The 26,052-nt window shown below is 33.8% G+C and overlaps 2 protein-coding genes and 1 non-coding gene across 6 annotated transcripts; all 3 read right to left on the bottom strand.

Moving 5' to 3' along the window:
• On the bottom strand, positions 1 to 648 carry LOC130974565 (uncharacterized). Its single transcript, XM_057899436.1, has one exon. It carries the CDS (start codon positions 646 to 648, stop codon positions 1 to 3), a length of 648 nt encoding a protein of 215 aa, XP_057755419.1.
• Positions 649 to 6,911: 6,263 nt separating this feature from the next.
• On the bottom strand, positions 6,912 to 7,015 carry LOC130977483 (small nucleolar RNA R71). The gene has a single exon (XR_009085172.1). It is a non-coding gene; the product is annotated as a small nucleolar RNA R71 (small nucleolar RNA).
• A 13,641-nt stretch (positions 7,016 to 20,656) lies between these two features.
• On the bottom strand, positions 20,657 to 25,317 carry LOC130973724 (putative E3 ubiquitin-protein ligase LIN-1). 4 transcript variants are annotated; one of them, XM_057898359.1, is made up of 8 exons: positions 25,068 to 25,317; positions 24,122 to 24,960; positions 23,840 to 23,975; positions 22,640 to 23,610; positions 22,384 to 22,531; positions 22,012 to 22,266; positions 21,312 to 21,621; positions 20,657 to 20,890 (listed from the first exon to the last, which is right to left on the bottom strand). In XM_057898359.1, the coding sequence occupies exons 1-8, from the start codon at positions 25,200 to 25,202 to the stop codon at positions 20,769 to 20,771; spliced, it is 2,916 nt and encodes a 971-aa protein (XP_057754342.1). In that variant the 5' UTR covers positions 25,203 to 25,317; the 3' UTR covers positions 20,657 to 20,768. The 4 variants fall into 4 exon arrangements, 2 of the variants coding, with proteins under 2 accessions (XP_057754342.1, XP_057754343.1); XR_009084255.1 differs by lacking the exon at positions 20,657 to 20,890 and having other exon boundaries at positions 21,393 to 21,621; positions 22,012 to 22,277; XR_009084254.1 differs by lacking the exon at positions 20,657 to 20,890 and having other exon boundaries at positions 21,393 to 21,621; positions 22,012 to 22,280.
• Between the last annotated feature and the right edge of the window lie 735 nt (positions 25,318 to 26,052).

Consider the following 26,052-nt stretch of genomic DNA (forward strand, 5'->3'; position numbering starts at 1 on the left):
TTATATTTTCCCTTTTGATGTTGAATCTGGTGTAGGTATCAAATTTGGGTGTGAGCTTGAAAGGTTCTTTGATTCCTTGTTTCCTGACGACCTGAAAGCCTTCTCCTCTTCTCTTTTGGGTGGGTGTTTGTCTGTTTTCCGAGCTTCACGAAGCTCTTCTACCTCTATCTGCCCAACAGCCTTTTCTCGAAATTTGTCCAAAGTTTTTGGTTTTGTCACTGCGATCATTTCTTGAAACTTGCTAGGTCGGAGGCCGCTTTTGAGGGCATGTAAATAGACCTTCGGGTTCAGATATAGAATTTCCATGGTTGCGTCGGCAAACCGTGTCATGTAGTTCTTTAGGCTCTCTTGTTGCCCTTGTCTGATGGTGCTCAAGTAGTCTGACCCATGCACATATATTCTCGATGCGGCAAAGTAATCGATGAAGGATCTTGCTAGTTCTTCGAAAGGGGAGATTGAACCTGCAGACAACTTAGAAAACCAGAGTAATGCAGCACCATCAAGATAAGTGGGGAAAGCTCGACAAAGTATTGGCTCAGAAGCGCCATTAAAGAACATCATAGATTGAAATTTTTTAATATGGGTACGAGGATCACCGAACCCCTTATATGGTTCAAGGGCGGTTGGCAGCACGAATTTTTTTGGCATTTGAAATTTGGTAATCTTCTCCGAAAAAGGGTTGTCTATGGTTAGCCTCTCTTTTGGCGGGGTGAGATTGTGGGGATCCGTGTTCCCTTCGCCATGCTTGTCAGCGTGGTTGTTAGATGACAATTCAGCTATCCTTCGAACCTTCGCCTGAAGTTCGGCAGTCTGAGCTAAGAGCTCTGTTTGGGTGGGTTGTTGGACTCTGTTATCAGCGATCTTTAGGAATTAGCGATCCTGAAAAATGATTGGAAATGAACCGATTCTGAAAGAAAAATGAATGAGTTGAATGCTACGAGAACGTGATTTATTAAGAAAAATGACATAATGTTGAACAAAATAGGGTGCTTAATGTTAACGATTTTAGAGACAAAATGGTGAGGTGTGCATGAAGGACATAAGCACTAGGAGATTATTACAGAACTGAACCAGTTCAAAAAGTAGAGTGATGATGTTGGATTTTTCTTTTTTTAGTTGATTTGAATACTACATTTTAAAAAATAATTGAAAGATTTATTTTTTCAATATATTTTTGATATATAGATTGATTATTCCATTATAAAAAAAATTTAAAAATAAAGGGACAATTTACATCACTATAAATTTTTTTTTATATTTAATAATAGAAGTCAAACTTTGAAACTAAATGTTTGAAGCTTAAAGCAAAAACAAATTGGCTGAAGACAATATAAGAAACGTTTAAAAAGAACATAAGATCTTAGTATTTTTTTATTGGTTTAATTATCCTGTTAGTCCTTATAGTTTTACTAAATTTTTAATTAGGTTTCTATACTTTTTTTACTTTCAATTGGGTCCCTACACTACTTTTAATTTTGTAATTACGTGTTTTTCATGTTAAAAATTTTAAAATTAACATAATATTTTTACCAAAATACATGCGGTCAAAGATTTAATTAAGTTTTTAATTATAAATATCTTCAATATGCAAAGAAATATTCAATTAATTCTAATATTTTTTACACTAGAAAAGACTTATTACAAAATTAAAGCAGTGTAGAAACCCAATTGAAAGAAAAAAAAGTATATAAACCTAATTAAAAATTTAGTGAAACTATAGAAACTAATAGAATAATTAATTTTTTTTATTTTTAATAGTCTATCTACCATTATAAAATTACATAAATCAAATTATTATAAAAAATAATTTATGTATTATAAAAATTAATTATTATATATATATATATATATTAGTTAATAATTTTCCATTATTTAAGTTAATTTTTTTTGTTTCCCACGGTATCCCGGACTAATCCGCCACGGTACTAAACTCCATTTAAGGGTTTGTCGCCGGCCAATGGATTGTTGCATGCACAAGGCGAGATTCAAACTCCCGACACTTGCTTAAATGGACTAGTGAGCTAACCACTAGATCAACCCAACTTGGTTCATTATTTAAGTTAATTGAATACTAATTTTATGCGTTTTAGTTTTAATTACCATATATGATATATCTAATGTTTTTTCATTATTTTTGTGTCATTTTCGTGCATCGCACAGGTCGATGCACCAGCTAATTAATATATAATAGGAGAGTAGTAGTAGGTTTGTTACTTGGCAAGTGTATAGTCTATTTAGTTAACAAATGTCTAACCTATTTATATGACAAGTGGCACAAAAATGGGACAAAATAAGACTACCAAGAGAAAAGATTTTGAGCGGGTTCTTTTCTAAAAAAAATCATAATTTGAACAAAAAAATTAGAGTATTGGAAATAAAGAATTAAGTGAACAAATTTTGAAGTCTCTATCTCTCTTTCTCTTATTTCTTTCTCGTGCTCTCTCTCTCTCTCATCGGCAAGATAGAAGGAGCTCGCGGTGATAAACGGAATAGCTGGAAGAGAAGATAGAGAAGGGTAGTGATCGGGAAAAGACACGAACCGGCGTTCATGGTAGAACCGCGTCCACCGCAGAACAGCGTTGCAACCGCTCCTTCACAACCGGTGGTAGGTGTTGCAAATGTGATGAACCAGTTCATTAGGTTGCTGTACGTTGGGGATTTGAACCCTGAAGTCGACCGACAAGAGGCACCTCTACGATTTGTTCATCTAGGTCCGGCAAGTGGTTTCGATTCAACTAGGAATGAGATACTTAAAATCCTTCATGTTTCCTTATTATTCTTTCCTTCTTATGCCGACAAAAATAGGCAACTCCCCATTTTGTTGTTTTTTTTTTCTTCCTGTCATTTTTGTTTGTTTTTATGATGATATTATTAATAATTTATTTTGATTAGTGATATATTATTAATAATTACTATATATTTTGGTTCTGTTGTGTAATCCTGTGATGGTTCATATATTCCATGGATAAAGTCTAAAATAAAATTTTATTGATAATTTTCTAATGGATAATCATCTGGTGTTGCTACCATTAATGAAGAAGAAGTAGCTGGAAACAAGTTGACGCACTAGTGAAAAGAACGAAGAGCTCTGATTTTCTGTTGTTGGCGGTGTTGAGGAGATAATTTATTTTTCAAAAGTTATAATATTTACACAAATCGTTGTGTTTGTGCAAAATCAATGAAATTGGAAGTATTTTTCACCATTAAACTTCACTGAAGACAAACTTCACCGAAAACAAACGCTACCTTGTAGTTCACCCAAATTTTCGGAAATTCCAATTTGTAAGTGACGAGCGGATAATTTATACGCTTTTTGGCATTGTTTTTAGTATGTTTTTAGTATGATCTAGTTAGTTTTTAGTATATTTTTATTAGTTTTTAGTTAAAATTCACTTTTCTGGACTTTACTATGAGTTTGTGTGTTTTTCTGTGATTTCAGGTATTTTCTGGCTGAAATTGAGGGACCTGAGCAAAAATCTAATTCAGAGACTGAAAAGGACTGCAGATGCTGTTGGATTCTGACCTCCCTGCACTCGAAGTGGATTTTCTGGAGCTACAGAAGCCCAATTGGCGCGCTCTCAACGGCGTTGGAAAGTAGACATCCTGGGCTTTCCAGCAATATATGATAGTCCACACTTTGCCTAAGATTTGATGGCCCAAACCGGCGTTCAAAGTCACCTTCAGATTTCCCAGCGTTAAACGCCGGAACTGGCACCTAAATGGGAGTTAAACGCCCAAACTGGCATAAAAGCTGACGTTTAACTCCAAGAAGAGTCTCTACACGAAAATGCTTCATTGCTCAGCCCAAGCACACACCAAGTGGGCCCGGAAGTGGATTTTTATGTCATTTACTCATCTTTGTACACCCTAGGCTACTAGTTTTCTATAAGTAGGACCTTTTACTATTGTATTTTCATCATCTGATCTTTGGAATCTTTTGTTCTTTAGATCTCTTGATCACTTTGGGAGGCATGGCCGATGTTCTTATGTATTTTCAACGGTGGAGTTTCTACACACCATAGATTAAGGTGTGGAGCTCTGCTGTACCTCGAGTATTAATGCAATTACTATTGTTCTTCTATTCAATTCCGCTTGTTCTTTGTCCAAGATATCACTTGTTCTTCAACTTGATGAATGTGATGATCCGTGACACTCATCATCATTCTCACTCATGAACAAAGTGACTGACAACCACTCTTGTTCTACAAGCATATGAGGCTCTAGTGAATATCTCTTGGATTCCTGATACACGATGCATGGTTGATCGCCTGACAACCGAGTGCTCGCCTGACAAACGAGCCAGTCATTCCGTGAGATCAGAGTCTTCGTGGTATAGGCAAGAACTGATGGCGGCATTCAAGAGAATCCGGAAGGTCTAACCTTGTCTGTGGTATTCTGAGTAGGATTCAATGATTGAATGACTGTGACGTGCTTCAAACTCCTGAAGGCGGGGCGTTAGTGACAGACGCAAAAGAATCACTGGATTCTATTCCGGCCTGATTGAGAACCGACAGATGGATAGCCGTGCCGTGACAGGGTGCGTTGAACATTTCCAATGAGAGGATGGGAGGTAGCCACTGACAACGGTGAAACCCTTGCATAAGCTTGCCATGGAAAGGAGTAAGAAGGATTGGATGAAGACAGTAGGAAAGCAGAGAGACGGAAGGGAAAGCATCTTCATACACTTATCCGAAGCTCTCACCAATGATATACATAAGTATCTCTATCTTTATCTTTATGTTTTATTCATCATCTATACCCATTTGAGTCTGCCTGACTAAGATTTACAAGGTGACCATAGCTTGCTTCATACCAACAATCTCCGTGGGATCGACCCTTACTCGCGTAAGGTTTATTACTTGGACGACCTAGTGCACTTGCTGGTTAGTTGTGCAAAGTTGTGTAGTGATCACAATTTCGCGCACCAAGTTTTTGGCGCCGTTGCCGGGGATTGTTTTGAGTATGGACAACTGACGGTTCATCTTGTTGCTTAGATTAGGTATTTTTCTTCAGAGTTCTTAAGAATAAATTCTAGTGTTTCATGATGATCTGTTGAAGTCTGGCTGGCTGAGAAGCCATGTCTAATCTTATTGGACCGAGGTTTCAACTTATCATCACAAGAGCTTGTTGATTTCTATCAATCTTGCTGTTGGAGCAATGATCTGCTAAGGCTTGGCTGGCCATTGGCCATGTCTAGTGTTTTGGACCGAAGCTTTCTTTGAAAGCTTGGCTGGCTGTGAAGCCATGTCTAATTCCTGGACCGGAGTCTTAGACTAACATTGCAATGATTCCTGGAATCCAAATTGAGAATTATGAAACTTTTATTTTCTAGTTTCATATAATTTTCGAAAAAGCACAAAAAAATTATAAAAATCATAAAAAACCAAAAAATATTTTATGTTTCTTGTTTGAGTCTAGTGTCTAATTTTAAGTTTGGTGTCTTGCATGCATTGCTTAATTGATCTTGGTTCTATTTTCAAGTCAATAGTACAGGGAACTGAAGATTCAGAACATGCAGCAGAGGAGTTACACAGAAAAAGCTGGGCGTTCAAAACACCCAGTGAAGAAGGACAGACTGGCGTTTAAACGCCAGCCAGGGTGCCTGGTTGGGCGTTTAACACCCAAAAAGATAGTGCATTGGGCGTTAAACGCCAGAATGTGCACCATTCTGGGCGTTTAACGCCAGGATGGCACAAGGGGGAGGATTTTGTTTTCAAAATCAATTTTTTTTCAAGTTTTCAAAGTTTTTCAAAATCAAATCTTTTTCAAATCATATCTTTTCAATCAAATGTTTTCAAAATCAATTTCTTTCCTTTTTCAAAGATACTTACTAACAATTAATGATTTGATTGAACATTTTAAGTATGTTGCCTTTTCTGTTGAGAAAGGTTTAATGTTTGAATCATATCTTTTCTTGTTAGGCAAGTCATTAATTTTTAAAATCAATTCTTTTTAAAATTGTTTTCAAATCATATCTTTTCAATCATATCTTTTTAAAAGCATAATTTTTTATCATATCTTTTTAATCACATCTTTTTCAAAACAGTTTTTAATCATATCTTTTTGATTTCTAATTTCAAAATCTTTTTCAAAAATTACTTGATTTCTTTCACACTCTTGATTTTCGAAAATCAATTAAAGTTTTTCAAAAATATTTTCAAAATATTTCACTTGATTTTTGAAAATTTCTTCCTCTCTTCCCACATCCTTCTACTTATGGAGTACCACTCCTTCTCAATGCACAATTCGAACTCTATCTAATTAAAGTTCAAATTCTTCTACCTCTTCTTTCTATTTTTCTGTTCCTCTGACACCTCAAGGAATCTCTATACTGTGACATAGAGGATTCCATATTTTCTTGCTCTCTTCTCTTTCATATGAGCAGGAGCAAAGACAAAAGCATTCTTGTTGAAGCTGACCCTGAACCTGAAAGGACCCTGAAGCGAAAGCTAAGAGAAGCTAAGGCACAATTCTCTGTAGAGGACCTAACCGAATTCTTCAAAGAAGAAGAACACATGGCAGCCGAAAACAACAACAATGCAAGGAAGGTGCTGGGTGACTTTACTGCACCTACTCCCGACTTCTATGGGAGAAGCATCTCTATCCCTGCCATTGGAGCAAACAACTTTGAGCTTAAGCCTCAATTAGTTTCTCTAATGCAACAGAATTGCAAGTTCCATGGACTTCCATTGGAAGATCCTCATCAGTTCTTAGCTGAATTCTTGCAAATCTGTGACACTGTCAAGACTAATGGGGTTGACCCTGAGGTCTACAGACTTATGCTATTCCCTTTTGCTGTAAGAGACAGAGCTAGGACATGGTTGGACTCACAACCTAAAGAAAGCCTGGACTCTTGGGAAAAGCTAGTCAATGCCTTCTTGGCAAAGTTCTTTCCATCTCAAAAATTGAGTAAGCTTAGAGTGGAAGTCCAAACCTTCAGACAGAAGGATGGAGAATCCCTCTATGAAGCTTGGGAAAGATACAAACAATTGATCAGAAAATGTCCATCTGACATGCTTTCTGAATGGAGCATCATAGGTATTTTCTATGATGGTCTCTCTGAACTATCCAAGATGTCTTTGGACAGCTCTGCTGGAGGATCTCTTCATCTGAAGAAGACGCCTACAGAAGCTCAAGAGCTAATTGAAATGGTTGCAAATAACCAATTCATGTACACTTCTGAAAGGAATCCTGTGAACAATGGGACAAGTCAGAAGAAAGGAGTTCTTGAGATTGATACTCTGAATGCCATTCTGGCTCAGAACAAGATATTGACTCAACAAGTCAATTTGATTTCTCAAAGTCTGTCTGGAATGCAAAATGCACCAAGCAGTACTAAGGATGCTTCATCTGAGGAAGAAGCTTATGATCCTGAGAATCCTTCAATGGAAGAGGTGAATTACCTAGGAGAACCCTATGGAAACACCTACAATTCTTCATGGAGAAATCACCCAAATTTCTCATGGAAGAATCAAGAGAGACCTCAACATGGTTTCAATAACAATAATGATGGAAGAAACAGGTTTAGCAATGGCAAGCCTTTTCCATCATCTTTTCAGCAACAGATAGAGAGTTCTAAGCAGAACACCTCTGACTTAGCAACCATGGTCTCTGATCTAATCAAAACCACTCAAAGTTTCATGACTGAAACTAGGTCCTCCATTAGGAATTTGGAGGCACAAGTGGGTCAGCTGAGCAAGAAAATTACTGAACTCCCTCCTAGTACTCTCCCAAGCAATACAGAAGAAAATCCAAAAGGAGAGTGCAAGATCATCAACATGGCCGAATTTGGAGAGGAGGGAGAGGAAGTGAACGCCACTGAGGAAGACCTCAATGGGCGTGCACTGACCTCCAATGAGTTCCCTAATGAGGAACCATGGGAATCTGAGGCTCAAAATGAGACCATAGAGATTCCATTGGACCTACTTCTGCCATTCATGAGCTCTGATGAGTATTCTTCCTCTGAAGAGGATGAGTATGTCACTGAAGAGCAAGTTGCTAAATACCTTGGAACAATCATGAAGCTAAATGATAAGTTATTTAGAAATGAGACTTGGGAGGATGAACCTCCTTTGCTCACCAAAGAACTGGATGACTTGTCCAGGCAGAAATTACCTCAAAAGATACAAGATCCTGGGAAGTTTTCAATACCTTGTACCATAGGCACCATGACCTTCAAGAAGGCTCTGTGTGACTTAGGGTCAAGTGTAAACCTCATGCCTCTTTCTGCAATGGAGAAGCTAGGGATCTTTGAGGTACAAGCTGCAAGAATCTCACTAGAGATGGCAGACAACTCAAGAAAACAAGCTTATGGACTTGTAGAGGATGTTTTGGTAAAGATTGAAGACCATTACATCCCTGCTGATTTCATAGTCCTAGAGACTGGGAAGTGCATGGATGAAACCATCATCCTTGGCAGACCCTTCCTAGCCACAGCCAAGGCTGTGATTGATGTTGATAGAGGTGAACTGATCCTTCAAGTGAATGAAGAATCCTTTGTGTTTAAGGCTCAAGGATATCCCTCTGTCACCATGGAGAGGAAGCATGAAGAGCTTCTCTCAAATCAGAGTCAAGCAGAGCCCCCACAGTCAAACTCTAAGTTTGGTGTTGGGAGGCCACAACCAAACTCTAAGTTTGGTGTTGAACCCCCACATTCAAACTCTAAGTTTGGTGTTGGGAGGTTTCAACATTGCTTTGAGTATCTGTGAGGCTCCATGAGAGCCCTCTGTCAAGCTACTGACATTAAAGAAGCGCTTGTTAGGAGGCAACCCAATGTTATATTTTATCTTTTTTCTTTTGTTATTTTATGTTTTTTGTAGGTTGATGATCATAAGAAGTCACAAAATCAATTGAAAAAGCAAAAACAGAATGAAAAACAGGAAGAAAAATAGCACACCCTGGAGGAAGAACCTACTGGCGTTTAAACGCCAGTAAGGTTAGCAGTTGGGCGTTTAACGCCTAGTCTGGCACCATTCTGGGCGTTTAACGCCAGAAAGGGGCACCAGACTGGCGTTAAACGCCAGAAAAGGGCAAGAACCTGGCGTTAAACGCCAGAAATGGGCACCAGCCCGGCGTTTAACGCCAGATTTGGCACAAAACGTGTTTTTGCATGCCATTTGGTGCAGGGATGACTTTTCCTTGACACCTCAGGATCTGTGGACCCCACAGGATCCCCACCAACCCACCACTCTCTCTTCTTCTTCACCCATTCACCAATCACCTCAATACCTCTTCCCTAAACACCCTTCACCTATCAAATCCCATCTTTCTCTTCACCACTCACATCCATCCTTCATAAAACCCCACCTACCTCACCATTCAAATTCAAACCACTTTCCCACCCAAACCCACCCATAATGGCCGAACCCTACCCCTCCCCTCACTCCTATATAAACCCTTCTTCACCCCTTCATTTTCATACAACCTAAACACCACTTCTCCCCCTCTTTGGCCGAACACAAAGCCATTCCCTTCTTCCTCATTTCTTCTTCTTCTACTCTCTTCTTTCTTCTTTTGCTCGAGAACGAGCAAATCTTTTAAGTTTGGTGTGGTAAAAGCATTGCTTTTTGTTTTTCCATAACCATTTATGGCATCCAAGGCCGGAGAAACCTCTAGAAAGAGAAAAGGGAAGGCAAAAGCTTCTACCTCCGAGTCATGAGAGATAGAGAGATTCATCTCAAGGGTGCATCAAGACCACTTCTATGAAGATGTGGCCATGAAGAAGGGTCAACTTTGATCAAAAGGTTGGACCAAGTCCTCATAGATATCTGTGAAGAGGACGCCCAATGGAAGAGAAATTCAAGAGGGAAGCCGGTTCAACTGAGAAGGCATGACCTCAAGCCCATCACTAAGAAAAGGATGGAGCAAACAAGAGATCCTCCTCCTCATGAAGTCCCTAAGATGCCTCAAGGGATGCACTTTCCTCCACAAAACTATTGGGAGCAAATCAACACCTCCCTAGGAGAATTGAGTTCCAACATGGGACAACTAAGGGTGGAGCACCAAGAACACTCCATTCTCCTCCATGAAATTAGAGAAGATCAAAGAATCATGAGAGAGGAGCAACAAAGACAAGGAAGAGACATTGAGGAGCTCAATCACCCCATAGGATCTTCAAGAGGAAGAACAAGCCGCCATCACTAAGGTGGACCCGTTCTTTAATTTCCTTGTTCTTTGTTTTTCTGTTTTTCAAAATTTTCATGCTTATGTTTATCTATGTTTGTGTCTTGTGATCATTAGTGTCTTAGTGTCTATGCCTTAAAGTTATGAATGTCCTATGAATCCATCACCTTTCTTAAATGAAAACTGTTTTTAATCACAAAAGAACAAGAAGTACAGGATTTCAAATTCATCTTTAAAACTAGCTTAATTAGTTTGATGTGGTGACAATACTTTTTGTTTTCTGAATGTATGCTTGAACAGTGCATATGTCTTTTGAATTTGTTGTTCATGAATGTTAAAATTGTTGGCTCTTGAAAGAATGATGAAAAAGGAGACATGTTACTGAGGATCTGAAAAATCATAAAAATGATTCTTGAAGCAAGAAAAAGCAGTGAATACAAAAAAAAAACGAAAAAAAAGGGAGAAAAAGAAAAAGAAAGAAAAAGAAAGAAAAAGAAAGAAATAAAGTTGTGATCCAAGGCAAAAAGAGTGTGCTTAAGAACCCTGGACACCTCTAATTGGGGACTCTAGCAAAGCTGAGTCACAATCTGAAAAGGTTCACCCAATTATGTGTCTGTGGCATGTATGTATCCGGTGGTAATACTGGAAGACAGAGTGCTTTGGGCCACGGTCAAGACTCAATAAGTAGCTGTGTTCAAGAATCATCATACTTAACTAGGAGAATCAATAACACTATCTGGATTCTGAGTTCCTAAAGAAGCCAATCATTCTGAATTTCAAAGGATAGAGTGAGATGCCAAAACTGTTCGGAGGCAAAAAGCTACTAGTCCCGCTCATCTAATTTGGAGCTAAGTTTCATTGATAATTTGGAGTCTATAGTATATTCTCTTCTTTTTATCTTATTTGATTTTCAGTTGCTTGAGGACAAACAACAAATTAAGTTTGGTGTTGTGATGAGCGGATAATTTATACGCTTTTTGGCATTGTTTTTAGTATGTTTTTAGTATGATCTAGTTAGTTTTTAGTATATTTTTATTAGTTTTTAGTTAAAATTCACTTTTCTGGACTTTACTATGAGTTTGTGTGTTTTTCTGTGATTTCAGGTATTTTCTGGCTGAAATTGAGGGACCTGAGCAAAAATCTGATTCAGAGACTGAAAAGGACTGCAGATGCTGTTGGATTCTGACCTCCCTGCACTCGAAGTGGATTTTCTGGAGCTACAGAAGCCCAATTGGCGCGCTCTCAACGGCGTTGGAAAGTAGACATCCTGGGCTTTCCAGCAATATATGATAGTCCACACTTTGCCCAAGATTTGATGGCCCAAACCGGCGTTCAAAGTCACCTTCAGATTTCCCAGCGTTAAACGCCGGAACTGGCACCTAAATGGGAGTTAAACGCCCAAACTGGCATAAAAGCTGGCGTTTAACTCCAAGAAGAGTCTCTACACGAAAATGCTTCATTTCTCAGCCCAAGCACACACCAAGTGGGCCCGGAAGTGGATTTTTATGTCATTTACTCATCTTTGTACACCCTAGGCTACTAGTTTTCTATAAGTAGGACCTTTTACTATTGTATTTTCATCATCTGATCTTTGGAATCTTTTGTTCTTTAGATCTTTTGATCACTTTGGGAGGCTGGCCATTCGGCCATGCCTAGACCTTGTTCTTATGTATTTTCAACGGTGGAGTTTCTACACACCATAGATTAAGGTGTGGAGCTTTGCTGTACCTCGAGTATTAATGCAATTACTATTGTTCTTCTATTCAATTCCGCTTGTTCTTTGTCCAAGATATCACTTGTTCTTCAACTTGATGAATGTGATGATCCGTGACACTCATCATCATTCTCACTCATGAACAAAGTGATTGACAACCACTTTTGTTCTACAAGCATATGAGGCTCTAGTGAATATCTCTTGGATTCCTGATACACGATGCATGGTTGATCGCCTGACAACCGAGTGCTCGCCTGACAAACGAGCCAGCCATTCCGTGAGATCAGAGTCTTCGTGGTATAGGCAAGAACTGATGGCGGCATTCAAGAGAATCCGGAAGGTCTAACCTTGTCTGTGGTATTCTGAGTAGGATTCAATGATTGAATGACTGTGACGTGCTTCAAACTCCTGAAGGCAGGGCGTTAGTGACAGACGCAAAAGAATCACTGGATTCTATTCCGGCCTGATTGAGAACCGACAGATGGATAGCCGTGCCGTGACAGGGTGCGTTGAACATTTCCAATGAGAGGATGGGAGGTAGCCACTGACAACGGTGAAACCCTTGCATAAGCTTGCCATGGAAAGGAGTAAGAAGGATTGGATGAAGACAGTAGGAAAGCAGAGAGACGGAAGGAAAAGCATCTTCATACACTTATCCGAAACTCTCACCAATGATATACATAAGTATCTCTATCTTTATCTTTATGTTTTATTCATCATCTATACCCATTTGAGTCTGCCTGACTAAGATTTACAAGGTGACCATAGCTTGCTTCATACCAACAATCTCCGTGGGATCGACCCTTACTCGCGTAAGGTTTATTACTTGGACGACCCAGTGCACTTGCTGGTTAGTTGTGCAAAGTTGTGTAGTGATCACAATTTCGCGCACCAGTAAGCCATTATATATATAGGAATATACAAAAGTACACCAACAAGCATTGCTTTTTCAATATTGCCGGCACCAATGACAATCATTATAATCGTCTCCAAAATACACAGGTACACATGAATAAGTCATATTTAACAAGATTTTTTTAATTATAAATTAAAAAAATCACTATTTTCTAAAAAAAAATACGACTTATTCCTGTATATTTTTGTATACTCTTATGTACTCGATAGACGATAATAATAGTTGTCATTATTAACCTTCTAACTTTTTCTTTCTCACCCATTAAAGTTCGCCGAAAGATAAGCAAACTCTAAAAAAATATAGAAGTTCGTTGGGGTTAGACGAATTCTATATAAACTATAGAATTTTTAAGTTTGTCCTAAACAAAAAAAAATTAAATTAAAATTAAAAAATAAAATTTTAAAAAATAATTATCTTTTATGTTATTTTAGACAAAAAAAAACTCCTTTTTATGCCAGTGATTAAAAGAATTTTGGTACTCAATATAAATTACAAGAATATTAGTGTTTTTAAAATTATATTCAAATTCTCAATTTGTAATACAATCAAACAATATAAATTAATCTTATGATGATATTCTTTTAGATTTTTTTTATTAGTCTTTAAAAAGACAAAAATATTTTTTTCTATTCACACGTATGTTACTTTTTATAAGAGAGAAATTGTTTCTCTTATGAAATTTGTACAGTAAACCATAGTATAAATATCATTCAAATAAAGTTAAAGATGTTTATATATATATATATATATATATATATATATATATATATATATATAAGTCTACGACAGCTCATGAAAGAAATATTATTGTTGATGTTGTTGATATCTAAGATAATATTGATAATTTTGTTCTCTTGAACATTTAAAAAATATTTTAGTCTTTTCGAATGATGAGATTTATAATATAATTAAACAAATTTTATTATAAAATGATATTTAGTATTCATCTTAAAAAATTATTTTAGTCTTTTAGAAATCAAATATAAAAATATTTTATTCTTTTTTTATATGTAAAATTTCTATTTATAATACATTTATACAGTTTTAATTAATCATGTAAAAATTATTTAGTCTTTTTAAAATTAATTATTACGAGATATATTAGTGGTGTTTAGATTATTTTTATATCAACAGTAAATATAAGCTTACTTGTAATTTTTTTTAGCAGAAATACATAAAGATTACATAGTATATAAGGTATAATAATTCAATAAATATTTTTAAATTAAAAAAAATTATTCTTTTCACAATAAAAAGAAATTATTTTTCTCCCTTTCTTAATATTTATACACCTTTCTCCTGATTACAAAAATGAAATAAGTCCCATTGACAATTCTAAACCGTTGAACATCTCCTTCAACCCTATTTCTTCAACCCTAACTTCCAAAATTTTTATAGTAGAATATGTGAATCAATTTATCCTCACACAACGATGCCATATTTTTTTCTAATGTTTGTTGAAGCTATATGGAACACGCACTTATATAAGAGATGAGTGTCCCTGTTGAAATTGATAACTAACACAAGATCGGAATTTTTGGAGGACTCTTCCGATCAAACAAATATTTGTCAGTAAAGTTATTTTTTTTTTCAAATTTCAAAAATTCTTATTATTTTATATGGAGGTCATCGATTTCGCATTGTATAAATTGTATAAAAAAAAGAGGAGGTGAGAAAAAAATTCACTTTTTCCCTCTAAAATTCTCAATTTGTAATACAATTAAACAATATAAATTAGTCTTATAATGATATTCTTTTAGATTTTTTTATTAATCTTCAAAAAGACAAAATCATCTTTTTCTATTCACAAGTATGTTACTTTTTACAAGAGAAATTTTTCTCTTGTAAAATTTGTACAGTAAATCATAGTATAAGTACCATTCAATAAAGATAAAGATGTTATATATATAGACATTGAGTATACATGCATTGTACTTCTGATATACAATAAGTTTACGACAGCTCATGAAAGAGATATTGTTGATGTTGTTGATATCTAAGATAATATTGATGATTTTGTTCTCTTGAACATTAAAAAAATATTTTAGTCTTTTCCAATGATAAGATTTATAATATAATTAAACAAATTTTATTATAAATGATATTTAGTATTCATCTTAAAAAATTATTTTAATCTTTTAAAAATCAAGTATAAAAATATTTTATTCTTTTTTTTATATGTAAAATTTCTATTTATAATACAATTATACAATTTTAATTAATTATATAAAAATAATTTAATTTTTTTTAAATTAATTATTATGAAATATGTTAGTGTTGCTTAGATTAATTTTGTACCAGCAATAGATGTAAGTTTACTTGTAATTTTTTTAGTAGAAATACATAAAAAGTATATAGTATATAGTATATAAAGTATAATAACTTAATAAATATTTTTGAATTTTGAAAAAAAATTTCATTCTTTTTCACGATGAGAAGAAATTATTGTTCTCCCTCTCTTAATATTCATATACCTTTCTCCCGATTAAAAAAACCAAACAAGTCAAAACTTAATATGAAACGTGTTTTTATTAACAATGGACCAGAGGCCCAAAACTCCTTCGAACTAATATACTTCTTATGGGGTCCAATAACCAAAAACTAGACTTTTTATGGGGTCTAGTATCTCTAAAGGTATAATGGGCTCTTAGATAATGGGCTAGTTCATAGTTTTCACTTTAACTTGCTCAAACAAGCTATCTTTTACTGACCAAAAACCAAACATGCATTAGAAAGTTAAAGACCAAAAACAAGATCCACAACTAAAATACGCATTAAAAAAATTTTTAAAAAGAAATCCCCCTCCCAAAAAAAAAAAAGAAGAATCTACACTATCTCGGTTATATCAATGATCCAATTTAAAAAAATGTTTTTGTTAGAAAATAACTTTAACTAATAATTAGATTAGATAATAAAGTAGTAGATGACAAATTTTTACTTTTGCAAATCTATATTAGAATTTAGAAACAAAAATCTAAATACAACTTTTGTTTTATTTGTATGTTGTGTCCTCTTCTAAGCAAACAAATTGGATTGAAACCTTATTCAAGGAAAAGAACACACTTATTCAAGGTCTAGTGGGACTCATGGTAACTCTTGAATTGTTGGCATATGCAATATTAACTTCCACCAACAATAAATTAATTCGTTAAATAGAACTAAAAATTCCTTATCTTTTCCTAAAAATTACAATCTGTAAATTTAGCATCACATAAGACACTATTCAAGAACCCTAAAATGGCCCAACACTAGTGTATAATTCACTTACCATATATAAACAAGCGTGCAGCATTATGCAAGTATTCAAAGGAATCTTTTTACATTTGAGTTTTCAAATTTACGTATATTTTTTATATTCATATATACTTGGTTTTCATCTTTCACGAATGTCTTTGTGTCTTAACGATTGGAATTGTGGTCGTGTGGTCCCTCGCCAGATTCTCTTCTATTAGCAGCCAAATTCTTCTGCACATATAAAATTCCAACTACATGATTCATCACAAACAGTTATATATACAATAATTTTCAACTTCATTATTAGATATATATTTATAGTGGTAAGTAACATACATATCTAGTGTAATGTAATGTAATATACACCGGCAATATAATACAACAAAGATTCTAAAATAGTGGTGCATAACATTATTATTTGGTACGTAAGTAAAGTGCATAGAAGAGATAGTGGCACGTGAACAGCGCAGAGAAGATAGAGAGGAGTATAGGGACCATGGAGTCATGGAGATGAAGTAGTAGTTGCTTTAAATTTTGAGCTTTGACACACTTTAATTTAATTTACTGTTATCTTGGGAATCCGCAAAAGGACAATGGGGAAAACAATCCTTAAAATTTCTGTCAAGTCTCCTCTGCCAACCTTTTTTCCATAGCAAGCATTATTACACAATACACGTACATTTACACTCATATATATATGGTTTTTGAATTGAATTGGTTGTAAAATTCATTATTTTAAGCGAGGTGAAAATCAAGAACTTTTTAATTTTAATATGGATAGAGGGTTGGTATATAGTAGAATTATGGAGGTATATCGTGTTTTATCAGAATATGAGAATTACGCAAGACAAATCGAACCGTCTGATTGGAGGTACTGTAATCGGACGGATCGAGTACAGTAATCGAACGGTACAGAAAATTTTGGGTCCGATTTGTATACTGGCTCTACGTGGCACGCATGCAGCTGGATTCCGATTGGTTTTGATGCTTCTAATAACCTTTAAAATGTTATTCTCTTTTCAGTAGCATCATTTTCACCCTCACACACAAATTTTTCTCTGTTTGCTCCCCAACTCCACATCGGACCGTCCGATTTATGTCCCTCTCTCTCTGTAATAAAATCGGACGGTCAAATTTTTTTCACTAAAACAAAAAATTGAACACCGTTACAACCGTGTATATCCTCCCAATACTTCATAATTCAGCGTAGCTCACATGTCAACTTCATATAAAAAAATTATCCGAAAATCAAACCCTGGATTCAATAAAATTAAATATCTAAATGTTTAAAAACTCACTCGAAATCTAATTAAAATTAAATCGAACATAATAAAATAATATATTTATACATAAATTTCGTTGTCATTTAATTTAAGATATTGGTTAAGTATATCATAAAAAAATTATTTTTATAATAAATAATATTAACATATTTTTTTTATAATATACTTAACCAATATGGTTAAGACACAAAATAACAAAATTTTTATATATATTATATTTTTTAAAATATAATTTTTTATATTTTATTATTTAAAAGTGATTAATTGTTAAAAACAAACTAATTTAACCCATTAATAAGTTATTTATCTGATTTATTATCAATTGATTTTTTACTCGAATTAAATCGATTCAGTGATCAATTTTTGATTAATCTAAGGGATAAATATGATTTTGGTCATTAAGGTATATGGCGAAAATTTTTTAGTCTCCAATCTTTTTTTTTTTGCATATAAATTCTCTTTAAATTTCAACGTAATTTTAAATTCGTCATTTGGACTAAAATACCCTTCTCTTCTTTGTTTTCTTTTTTTTCATCACATCATCTCTTCTTCTTCATCATAAACAAAAACAGAAGAAACAGAACCAAAAATAAACACAGAAAAGAACGGCGACGACCGTAGAACAGTGGTGAGCACATGAGGAGCAACGGCGACAGCAACTCTATCTTTTTCATGATGTCGTCTCCACCACACGCTGCTCATGGACATGCTTCTCCTTCGTAACAATTTTAAATCTCCTCCTTTTCTTTCCTTTTATGTTGTTGTTGAATTTGAAATATTAGATTGCAATAAATGATGTTATTGTTGTTCTTGAATTTGTATATTGTGTTATTGAATATTGTGTATTATTATTGTTGGTACTCCATTAATAACTTTTTTGTATTTTTTCCTCTATTTAATGACTTCTCTAAATTTTTTTTTTTTAATTTTATAATTTTTTTTGTTAGAAATAATTTAGTCCTGAATTTTAAAATTTAGGTAAAAAATACAATTTTAAAATTACGTTAAATTTTAAAAATGATTTTGTATACAAAAAGATATTAAGGACGAAAAAAAATTTCAGTCTATATTTTAAAAACCAAAATAGTACATAACTCTTAATCTAATTAAATTGACTGGTTCAATTCGATTATTAGAACCAAGTATATTATCAGTTTAATATATATTATTTCATACCACTAGAAAATTGGTCAAATAGAAAATAATCATATTTAAATTTTAGCTTTTTTATTATATAAAACAAAATTCTCTCTTCTATTTTCGTATGTATTACTTGTAAAATTACAACATAATTAATATTTGCGTAATTTTTTTATTAGAGAGATGAAATACCTCAAAAAAAAGTAATACACTACATTTTTATATTTATTTAAGGAATTTGCATGTTGAAGAGAGAGAGAGAGAGGGAGGTCCCCCCCCCCCCCCCCCCCCCCCTAGGTATTGGATGAAGGGTTGAGGATGATATAGATGGGGTTATCAACAATTATGAAAGCATTGCATGCATGATGCATGGAGAGATAAGTTATTGACTTATTGGACAATGAAATCACTGAGGTACCTACACACTACACACTACACACTAGTGCCCTTTAAGAGGTGGGTAACACTAAATTAATATCACTATATATTCTTAAATTATTCAAAATGCATATGGTATATTTAAGTTGTCCTCTTCATGAGGGCAAGGGCAACATAATTCAAGAATAATACTAGCATTGCTACTAATATAGTAGTAGTACTAGCTACTACAACTTTAATTTATTCTATTGAATGGAGAAACCATTCAATTGAAGATATCACATTTTTGGTAATATAATAACTCTAATTGATCGTTGGAACTTATTGTTTACTTCTTTTAAGCAAATTATAGGAGATATTACAAATTATTATTATTATTTGGATTTAGTTACATATGCCTTAAAGGCTCATTTTTAATTTACTATTAATAAACAATTTTAAATATTTTTATTTAATGAATAAAAAATAAATACATTAAAAATTTAAATTTTTTATATTTTTAATAAAATATTTCTTAATTTATAAGTTTAACATATATTCTTAGAACACAATTAGATAAACTCTTATTATTTAATAAACAAAATAGTAGCTAGATTAATAGAAATGTGTCATGACTCATAAGCTATCACTCAATTAGTAATAATGAATTAATGCCAAATTGGCAGTATTATTAAAGGAAAAAAATGTTTAATTTGTATTTTTATTTTATTATTTTTATTATTTTTTTTTATAAAATTTTAAAAATAAAAAAACTAAACACGTCGACCACAAGTTGCCTCTTCAATTATGAGGCCTCAAATTGCCAGTTACAGTTCGTCTTCTATTGTTGACAATAAACAAGAAAGAAAATGAAGATTTTTTTATTTTTTATTTATCCAATAAATTCTGTTTAATTAATTGTATGCATGATGAAGTGGTGGATGTTCACGCTGTCACAATCTCGACCAAACAGCTGCACATGCAGGACCACGTAACAGATAATAAGTTGATATCCATGTGACAATGAAAATAAAAAAAAAAAAAAAAACATTGAAGTTTCCCTTTTGTCTTCTATCACCTTTCCTCATTCCTTTCTGTTTTAGGGGAGTGAAAATAAATGGACAGTGTAACATTATTATTACATTAGTACAAATTTTTGTAATCTAGGAACTATGGTAATAATATTGACATCAAGATATGAAGCTACTAAATTCAACATGTTCTATTATTACTGAATTCTTGTTTCACTGTCCCTTTCTACCCTCTATTTTGTTTTCTTTCTAGTTTCTTTCTTTGCCTAAACAAGCATTCCAAATCATGAAATCATTAGTATCCCATTATGGTTAATTTGGATTAATATTCAAATTCGTTTTTAAATCATATTTTTTATTTTTGTCTTTGTATAATTTTTTTAATTAAATTAATCTCTGAATTAATTTTTTTTAAATCACATTCGTCCTCCTATTAATATCTTCACACTGTCGTTAAGAATTTGCTGACTTAGAACGTGAAGTGGTAGCACAACCTACCAAATGACGTCTGCCCTTTAAGAGTGTGTAAGTTGTCAAACGCTACCGTTTTTACACTCTCTACTTTAAAAACGGTGGCGTTTGACACTTACACACTCTTAAAGGGAAAAACGACGTCGTTTGGTAGGTTGTGCCGCCACTTCACGTTCTAGGTCAGCAAATCGTTAACGGCAGCGTGAAAAAGTTAATAGAAGGACGAATGTGATTTAAAAAAAATTATTTAGAGACAAAAATGAAGAACGCGTGATTTTCTAAAAACGAATGAGTATTAACCCTGATAAATTTAAAAAGCATTAATTTAACATATTTCTAAAATTATATTATGTTGCATCATTTTAATTAATGATTGATTAATTTAAATCACACGTTAAATAAATAGTCAACTAACTATACAAAACTCAAGGGTGAGATTGATTTGATTACAATAAGCATTTGAAAATGATAAAAAAAATTATGTCATAATAATAATATTATTATTGTCTTGAATGCAAGCTCCCTTTTGAGAAGATTGAGATGAGTTCATTGGCAGTCCATGTCACTAGGGAGAGATTTTTGAGGTGTCTTAGTGAGTCTTTATCCAATGATGGAAGGAATCCTACAAAATAATAATGTGTCAAAAATAAGGACTAATAAATTAATAAAAAATTGAATATATAATATATAGAGTCATAGTACAGGAATACATTGATGTAGTGTAACATAGCCATTCAAATTTAAAATAAGAATATGATCTAGACCCATTTTTTTTCCAACAAAAAAAAAACATTATTGGGATGTGCTGTGTGATATGTCAAATCTTAAGTTTGAGAACATGAGTAAGACAATTACATATACTTTCAGGACAAAAGTTAAAGTTTGGCATTGCACCTTTGGAGGAAATAATTAATAATGAGTTTATTAGTTATGCATTGAAATTGGCATCTAACTAATATTCCTTTTGTCTTTAGTACAAATTAAATCACAAATGAAAAATATTTTATATAATTAAATAGATCTTTGTATAAGATATTAATTACCTGAATTTTTAATGAGGCAAAGCAATGAATATGAAGCTAGAACTCTTTCCTCAACATCTTTGTCATGATTCAAGGATTGTATCAAGTGTGGGGTTAAGATTGAGAAAGCCATTGGTGGCAACCTTTTATCTTCAACCAAGTGGAGGTAGCTGCTCATCCATGAAATAGTTATAAGGCTTGCTCTTGCTACACTTGGTGTTCCATTTGCCATGCATTCTCCAAGTGCTGATATCAACTTCTTGTTTCCACATTTTAACAATACACAACCTACTTTTTGTTGCCAACTCTCAATTTCTTCTTCCTCCTTGTTCTATAACAATCATGCAAACACACAACCAATCAATACTTTGAAGGGCTTGAATGGAGAAACAACAATAGAGGAGTGCTAGGGGGCCAGTACTTTTGTTAAATTCTGGCCAGCACTTAACCAGCACTTATGTTCTGTTGCGTATGGTAAGTGTTTCAAGACAGAAAATACAGATACAGGAGACAAGGACGAGATAGAAAAGTTGAGTCTCTTTCATTGTTTCGAGCTTTTGAATAGACAGAAAATTAGACAAAATTTGTCTAGACAAAAATATTTTGTCAAACAAAGCCTAATTATATCCAGATATATTGATTTTTCAAAGTGAACAGTTATTTAAGAACAGAAACAAGTCCCTGACATGATACATAATTGTAACATTTAACCAAAGATTACCTTGTGAATCGAATCATAAACGAAGATTCCCTTGGCGGCAAAGGAATCTTCTAAGCAAATCTCCCTAAAACCTGCTTTATGTAAAAGTGATTTTTCCAATAGTGATTCTCCTGTGTAGGAAAAGTGGCCTCCAAGTAAGTGTAAAGCTCTGGATGATTGATCTTGAACTCTATCATTGCATGTTTGGCAATTTAAAGCAGATATAAGTGCCTCAATTGCTTCTGCTCTGTATAAGTTACTTTTGAAAGGATCTTCCTGCAACACAACTGCTACTGCATTTGTGAACTCTTCAACGTATTCATTGAAGTAAGTTCAATATAGACTAATATGGTTATGAATGGAGTTAAAAAAAAAAATTGTAGGAAGAGTTACCATAAGATCAAGCAGCAATATTATCACTGCAACTAAAGGGCATTCTTCAGGTGGAGCTTTCTTGAGGTAAATGTATACAATGTGCATGATGTTTAATCCACTCCATCCATCTTTAAGCCCTTTCAAGAAGTTCAAAACCTTCATTCTTCTGGTATTGTTTTAAAAGATTATCATCATTTTTCTTAATGTTGAAAACAGATTTGTTTAAAATTCTGCTGATTTTGTAAGCAAGAAATGATAGAAGAACAAGACATACCTATCTAGGCAGAGCAACTCAACTAACACGGAAAAGGCGAAAGCGCTTGAACTTTGTTTGTTTCCAAGAACAATGAGTTCTAGCAAAGATGTCTTATTTATATTATCAGCTAAGAAGCATCTACAGCTTCCTTCAGCTTGTATACAACAGGAAATTATCAAAGCAGCTTTGTTTCTTTCATGAATCTCTCCATCTTCAATTCTTCTCATAAGCAATGTCAATCCCCCAAGTGAAAGAACTTGCCTTGCATTCTCCAGATTCTTATCTTCATTGAAACCGGTGAGAAGTTGATCAAGAAAGTAAAATGCTGCAACTTGAGGACTGCATTGCACTGTGAAAAGGGTCTGCAGTTTGTCTCCAAACTCCAACACTCTAAGTACTAATGGCACCCATTCTGATGATAACATTTGTTTTGCCTGCGGCTTTGATAGATAAAGCAGAACCGCGGCTTTCAGAAACAGACTAGTGCTTCTCAGAAGTTTCACAAACAATTCTAGTTGTGGATCAGAGTTCAGTATAATTTGTCGAATCGCGTCGCTCCTTGCTACTAATTCAGCTAAAATTGATATAATCAATTCTAGAATTTCATCTTCAGATGAGGCAAATAGCACCTCTAACATAGCTTCAACTACACTATGTTGTGTTAATGCTTCTACAATGAGCGGATCACCAGGAGACCTCAACCAAGCTGAGGTAACCACACGAATAGCCGATTCGCATTCACTTAGGATATCAGATGAACATATAATTGCAATAGCTCCAACCAAATCACTTGAAAGAGAATTTATTCCTCCCCTTCTGATTGAAGCAATGTTCTTGGATCTGTAGTTGCTGTTTACCAATCCTTCTGTAGGTATGTTCCTGCAAGAAAAGCACTGGAAATAGTCCAATCTCTGGGACTCGGGCCATAATTGACCATGATTCTTGTCATCTTGGATTGATGATCTTCCCATATATACATCTCTTTCTCTCTGACAACAGCAAGAAAATAGAATCATGTATCAATACATCAATTCTACAGTATACTCCTTCTGTTTCGCATTATCGTTCACTTTAGAAATTTGATACATTCATAAATCAATCATATCTGGACACAACTGATTATGAATAAACAGATTTCTATAAGTGACAGATATTGTGGAATGAAGGGAGTAAATAAGAACATTTCATCTGTGAAATAAAGGAAAAGAAACTACCAACCTGAGATGAGCTCCTGTATTCATCTCCATAAATTTTATCATTAATCTCTGAGCCCTTATAAATTACAATGGCTCCTTTTTGTTCATCTGGACCAGTAGGTTGCTGCTCCAGTTTGGGGCCAAACACTGCCTTATATCTGTCGAAGAGAACCGAAACATAATATTTGTCATTTTAAAAATTTGAAATATTCACAACTCAATGAATTTGGAAACAAGTAGTATCCAGATACATTTAGTTGTGAATATACGAAATTCGGAAGAATAAGTAATTCATATCACTTACAAGTTTGGATTGATTGAGGAATTTGAAACCAAAGAATCTGAAGATTTTCTTCTTGATGATGATCTACAACTTGGCATTGATGGCAATGATACAACAGGAAGAGGAGGCTCTGTGGCCCCAACTTTCAGCCATTGCTTGTAGTACAAAGCAAAGAGACTAGTTCCAGCATCCATTTTTTCATTGTAGACTTTGCTCAACACCTTCATTTTCCTTTTGTTATCACCATGATCTTCATTTGAAAGAGACTCAATCTCCTTGTTATACCAAATTTTGAGATGGAGAAGATGGGGAAGAAACAAGTGCTCCCAAAGATCAGGAATCAGGTATGTTCTAGCAATACTTGGAGAATCACAAAACACTTGAAGTAAATGCTTTGAGGAAACTCTCTCTTTCTTCAACATCTTATAAGCTATTGCCAAGTAAATTTGAGCACAAGCAGAAAGATGAGAATCTTTAGCATTCAAAGAGGAAGCAACTATTATGGTTAATATCTCAATGGAATTCTTCAAGCTTTTGATCAACATAACTTGCCTCATTCTTCCATGATCTTCTACCAATTTATCAACTTTCCCCATGCCCATTTCCAAATTCTCAAAAACCTCATCATTTGAGTCCTCTCTTCTTCTTCTCTCCATCACAGAACTGCATCTTTCCCTGATTTTTCTCCTGAAAAGTTCATCTTTTACATATCTTCCAATGTAGCCACTGAGGATTTTCATCACTGCTCCAATAGCAACTTCATCCATTCTTGAATCTTCTGCCACCAGAGACCTAGAGTTTGATCTCTCAGAAGCTGAACCAGGCCTCTTGAACTGAGATGAAGAAGAGCCACTTCTTACCTATACAAGTAAGAGTATTAAATATAATAGTAGTATTTGAAGCATTTATGCAAACAATATGCATACATGAATAAAAATGAAGCATTTATGATATCATATCTTCTTACAGTGGATTTCTCTGACTTGTGCTTTGATGAAGCAACACTTCTAGGATCATGACATATGTATGAAGGAAGTGATAGCTTCTTCTTGTGTGAGGCTCCATCATCTGAGGGAAGAAGTTCAGCAAATGAAGAAGCCATTGGTGAATGCCAATTATTATTATTATATATGGTTTTTCAATGATGACATTTTCTTTCTTTATATTCTTAGGACTCAGAAGAAAGAAACCAATAAAAAAGATAACACAGAAAGACAGCTAGATTATTAGATAGAAGAATAGAGGGTAACAGTGATGAAGACAAAGAAAAAGGGTTGGGTTTGGTGAATTGTGAATGGTGAATGCTGCATGGTGATTCTATTTTTCAAACCATAACTTATTTTTTAATTTTTAATTTTTGAGGTACTCTAATGTAAAATGCCAAAACAACTTTTTGGACCAACATCTTCAGCCAGTGAAATTGCTGCCACATCTTATATAAAAACACTCACTTGCATTCATATTTTAATCTGCATACAAAATTGTACTTTTATTTTGTCATTAAAAATAGATAATTATTATAATTTAATTTTAATGCGCTATCAATATAAAATAATTTTACATGTATGTTAAATCACATAACATCAAATTAAAAAATATATTTTTATATTAATCACATATTATTTAAAAAAACATATATAATTAAATGATTTTACAAAATATTTTACATCAAATTAAAATCTATCTACTTTCCATTATTATATGTGGTATATAGGTCCTAGTGTACGTAGAACCCACGCTTTATTCAACAATAAGTCAATAAATAGTTACTTTCTGTATTCTCTTTCCAAAAACTTTTTTATAATTGGAATACAGTAATTATTCTTTCTATTGGTCCTGGTCGTAGGGATTCTGATATGTAAAGTAACTGAGCTCAAATTTTAAAATTTTTTCATATGAAATATAATACTGAATTTATTATAATTTTAAGAAATTTGAAATTAACTTAATTT

The sequence above is a fragment of the Arachis stenosperma genome, chromosome 4 (genome assembly GCF_014773155.1).
Source record: "Arachis stenosperma cultivar V10309 chromosome 4, arast.V10309.gnm1.PFL2, whole genome shotgun sequence".
In the NCBI taxonomy this organism is placed as follows: Eukaryota; Viridiplantae; Streptophyta; class Magnoliopsida; order Fabales; family Fabaceae; genus Arachis; species Arachis stenosperma.

Excerpts from the sequence above, each read along its gene's own strand:
- LOC130973724 (XM_057898359.1), bottom strand. The coding sequence starts at position 25,202 with ATGGCTTCTTCATTTGCTGAACTTCTTCCCTCAGATGATGGAGCCTCA. Across the intron at positions 22,267-22,383 it reads TATTGCTGCTTGATCTTATG|GAAGATCCTTTCAAAAGTAA; the intron begins GTAACTCTTCCT and ends GTTGTGTTGCAG. Across the intron at positions 21,622-22,011 it reads TTTATGATTCGATTCACAAG|AACAAGGAGGAAGAAGAAAT; the intron begins GTAATCTTTGGT and ends TGATTGTTATAG.
- LOC130974565 (XM_057899436.1), bottom strand. The coding sequence starts at position 648 with ATGCCAAAAAAATTCGTGCTGCCAACCGCCCTTGAACCATATAAGGGG.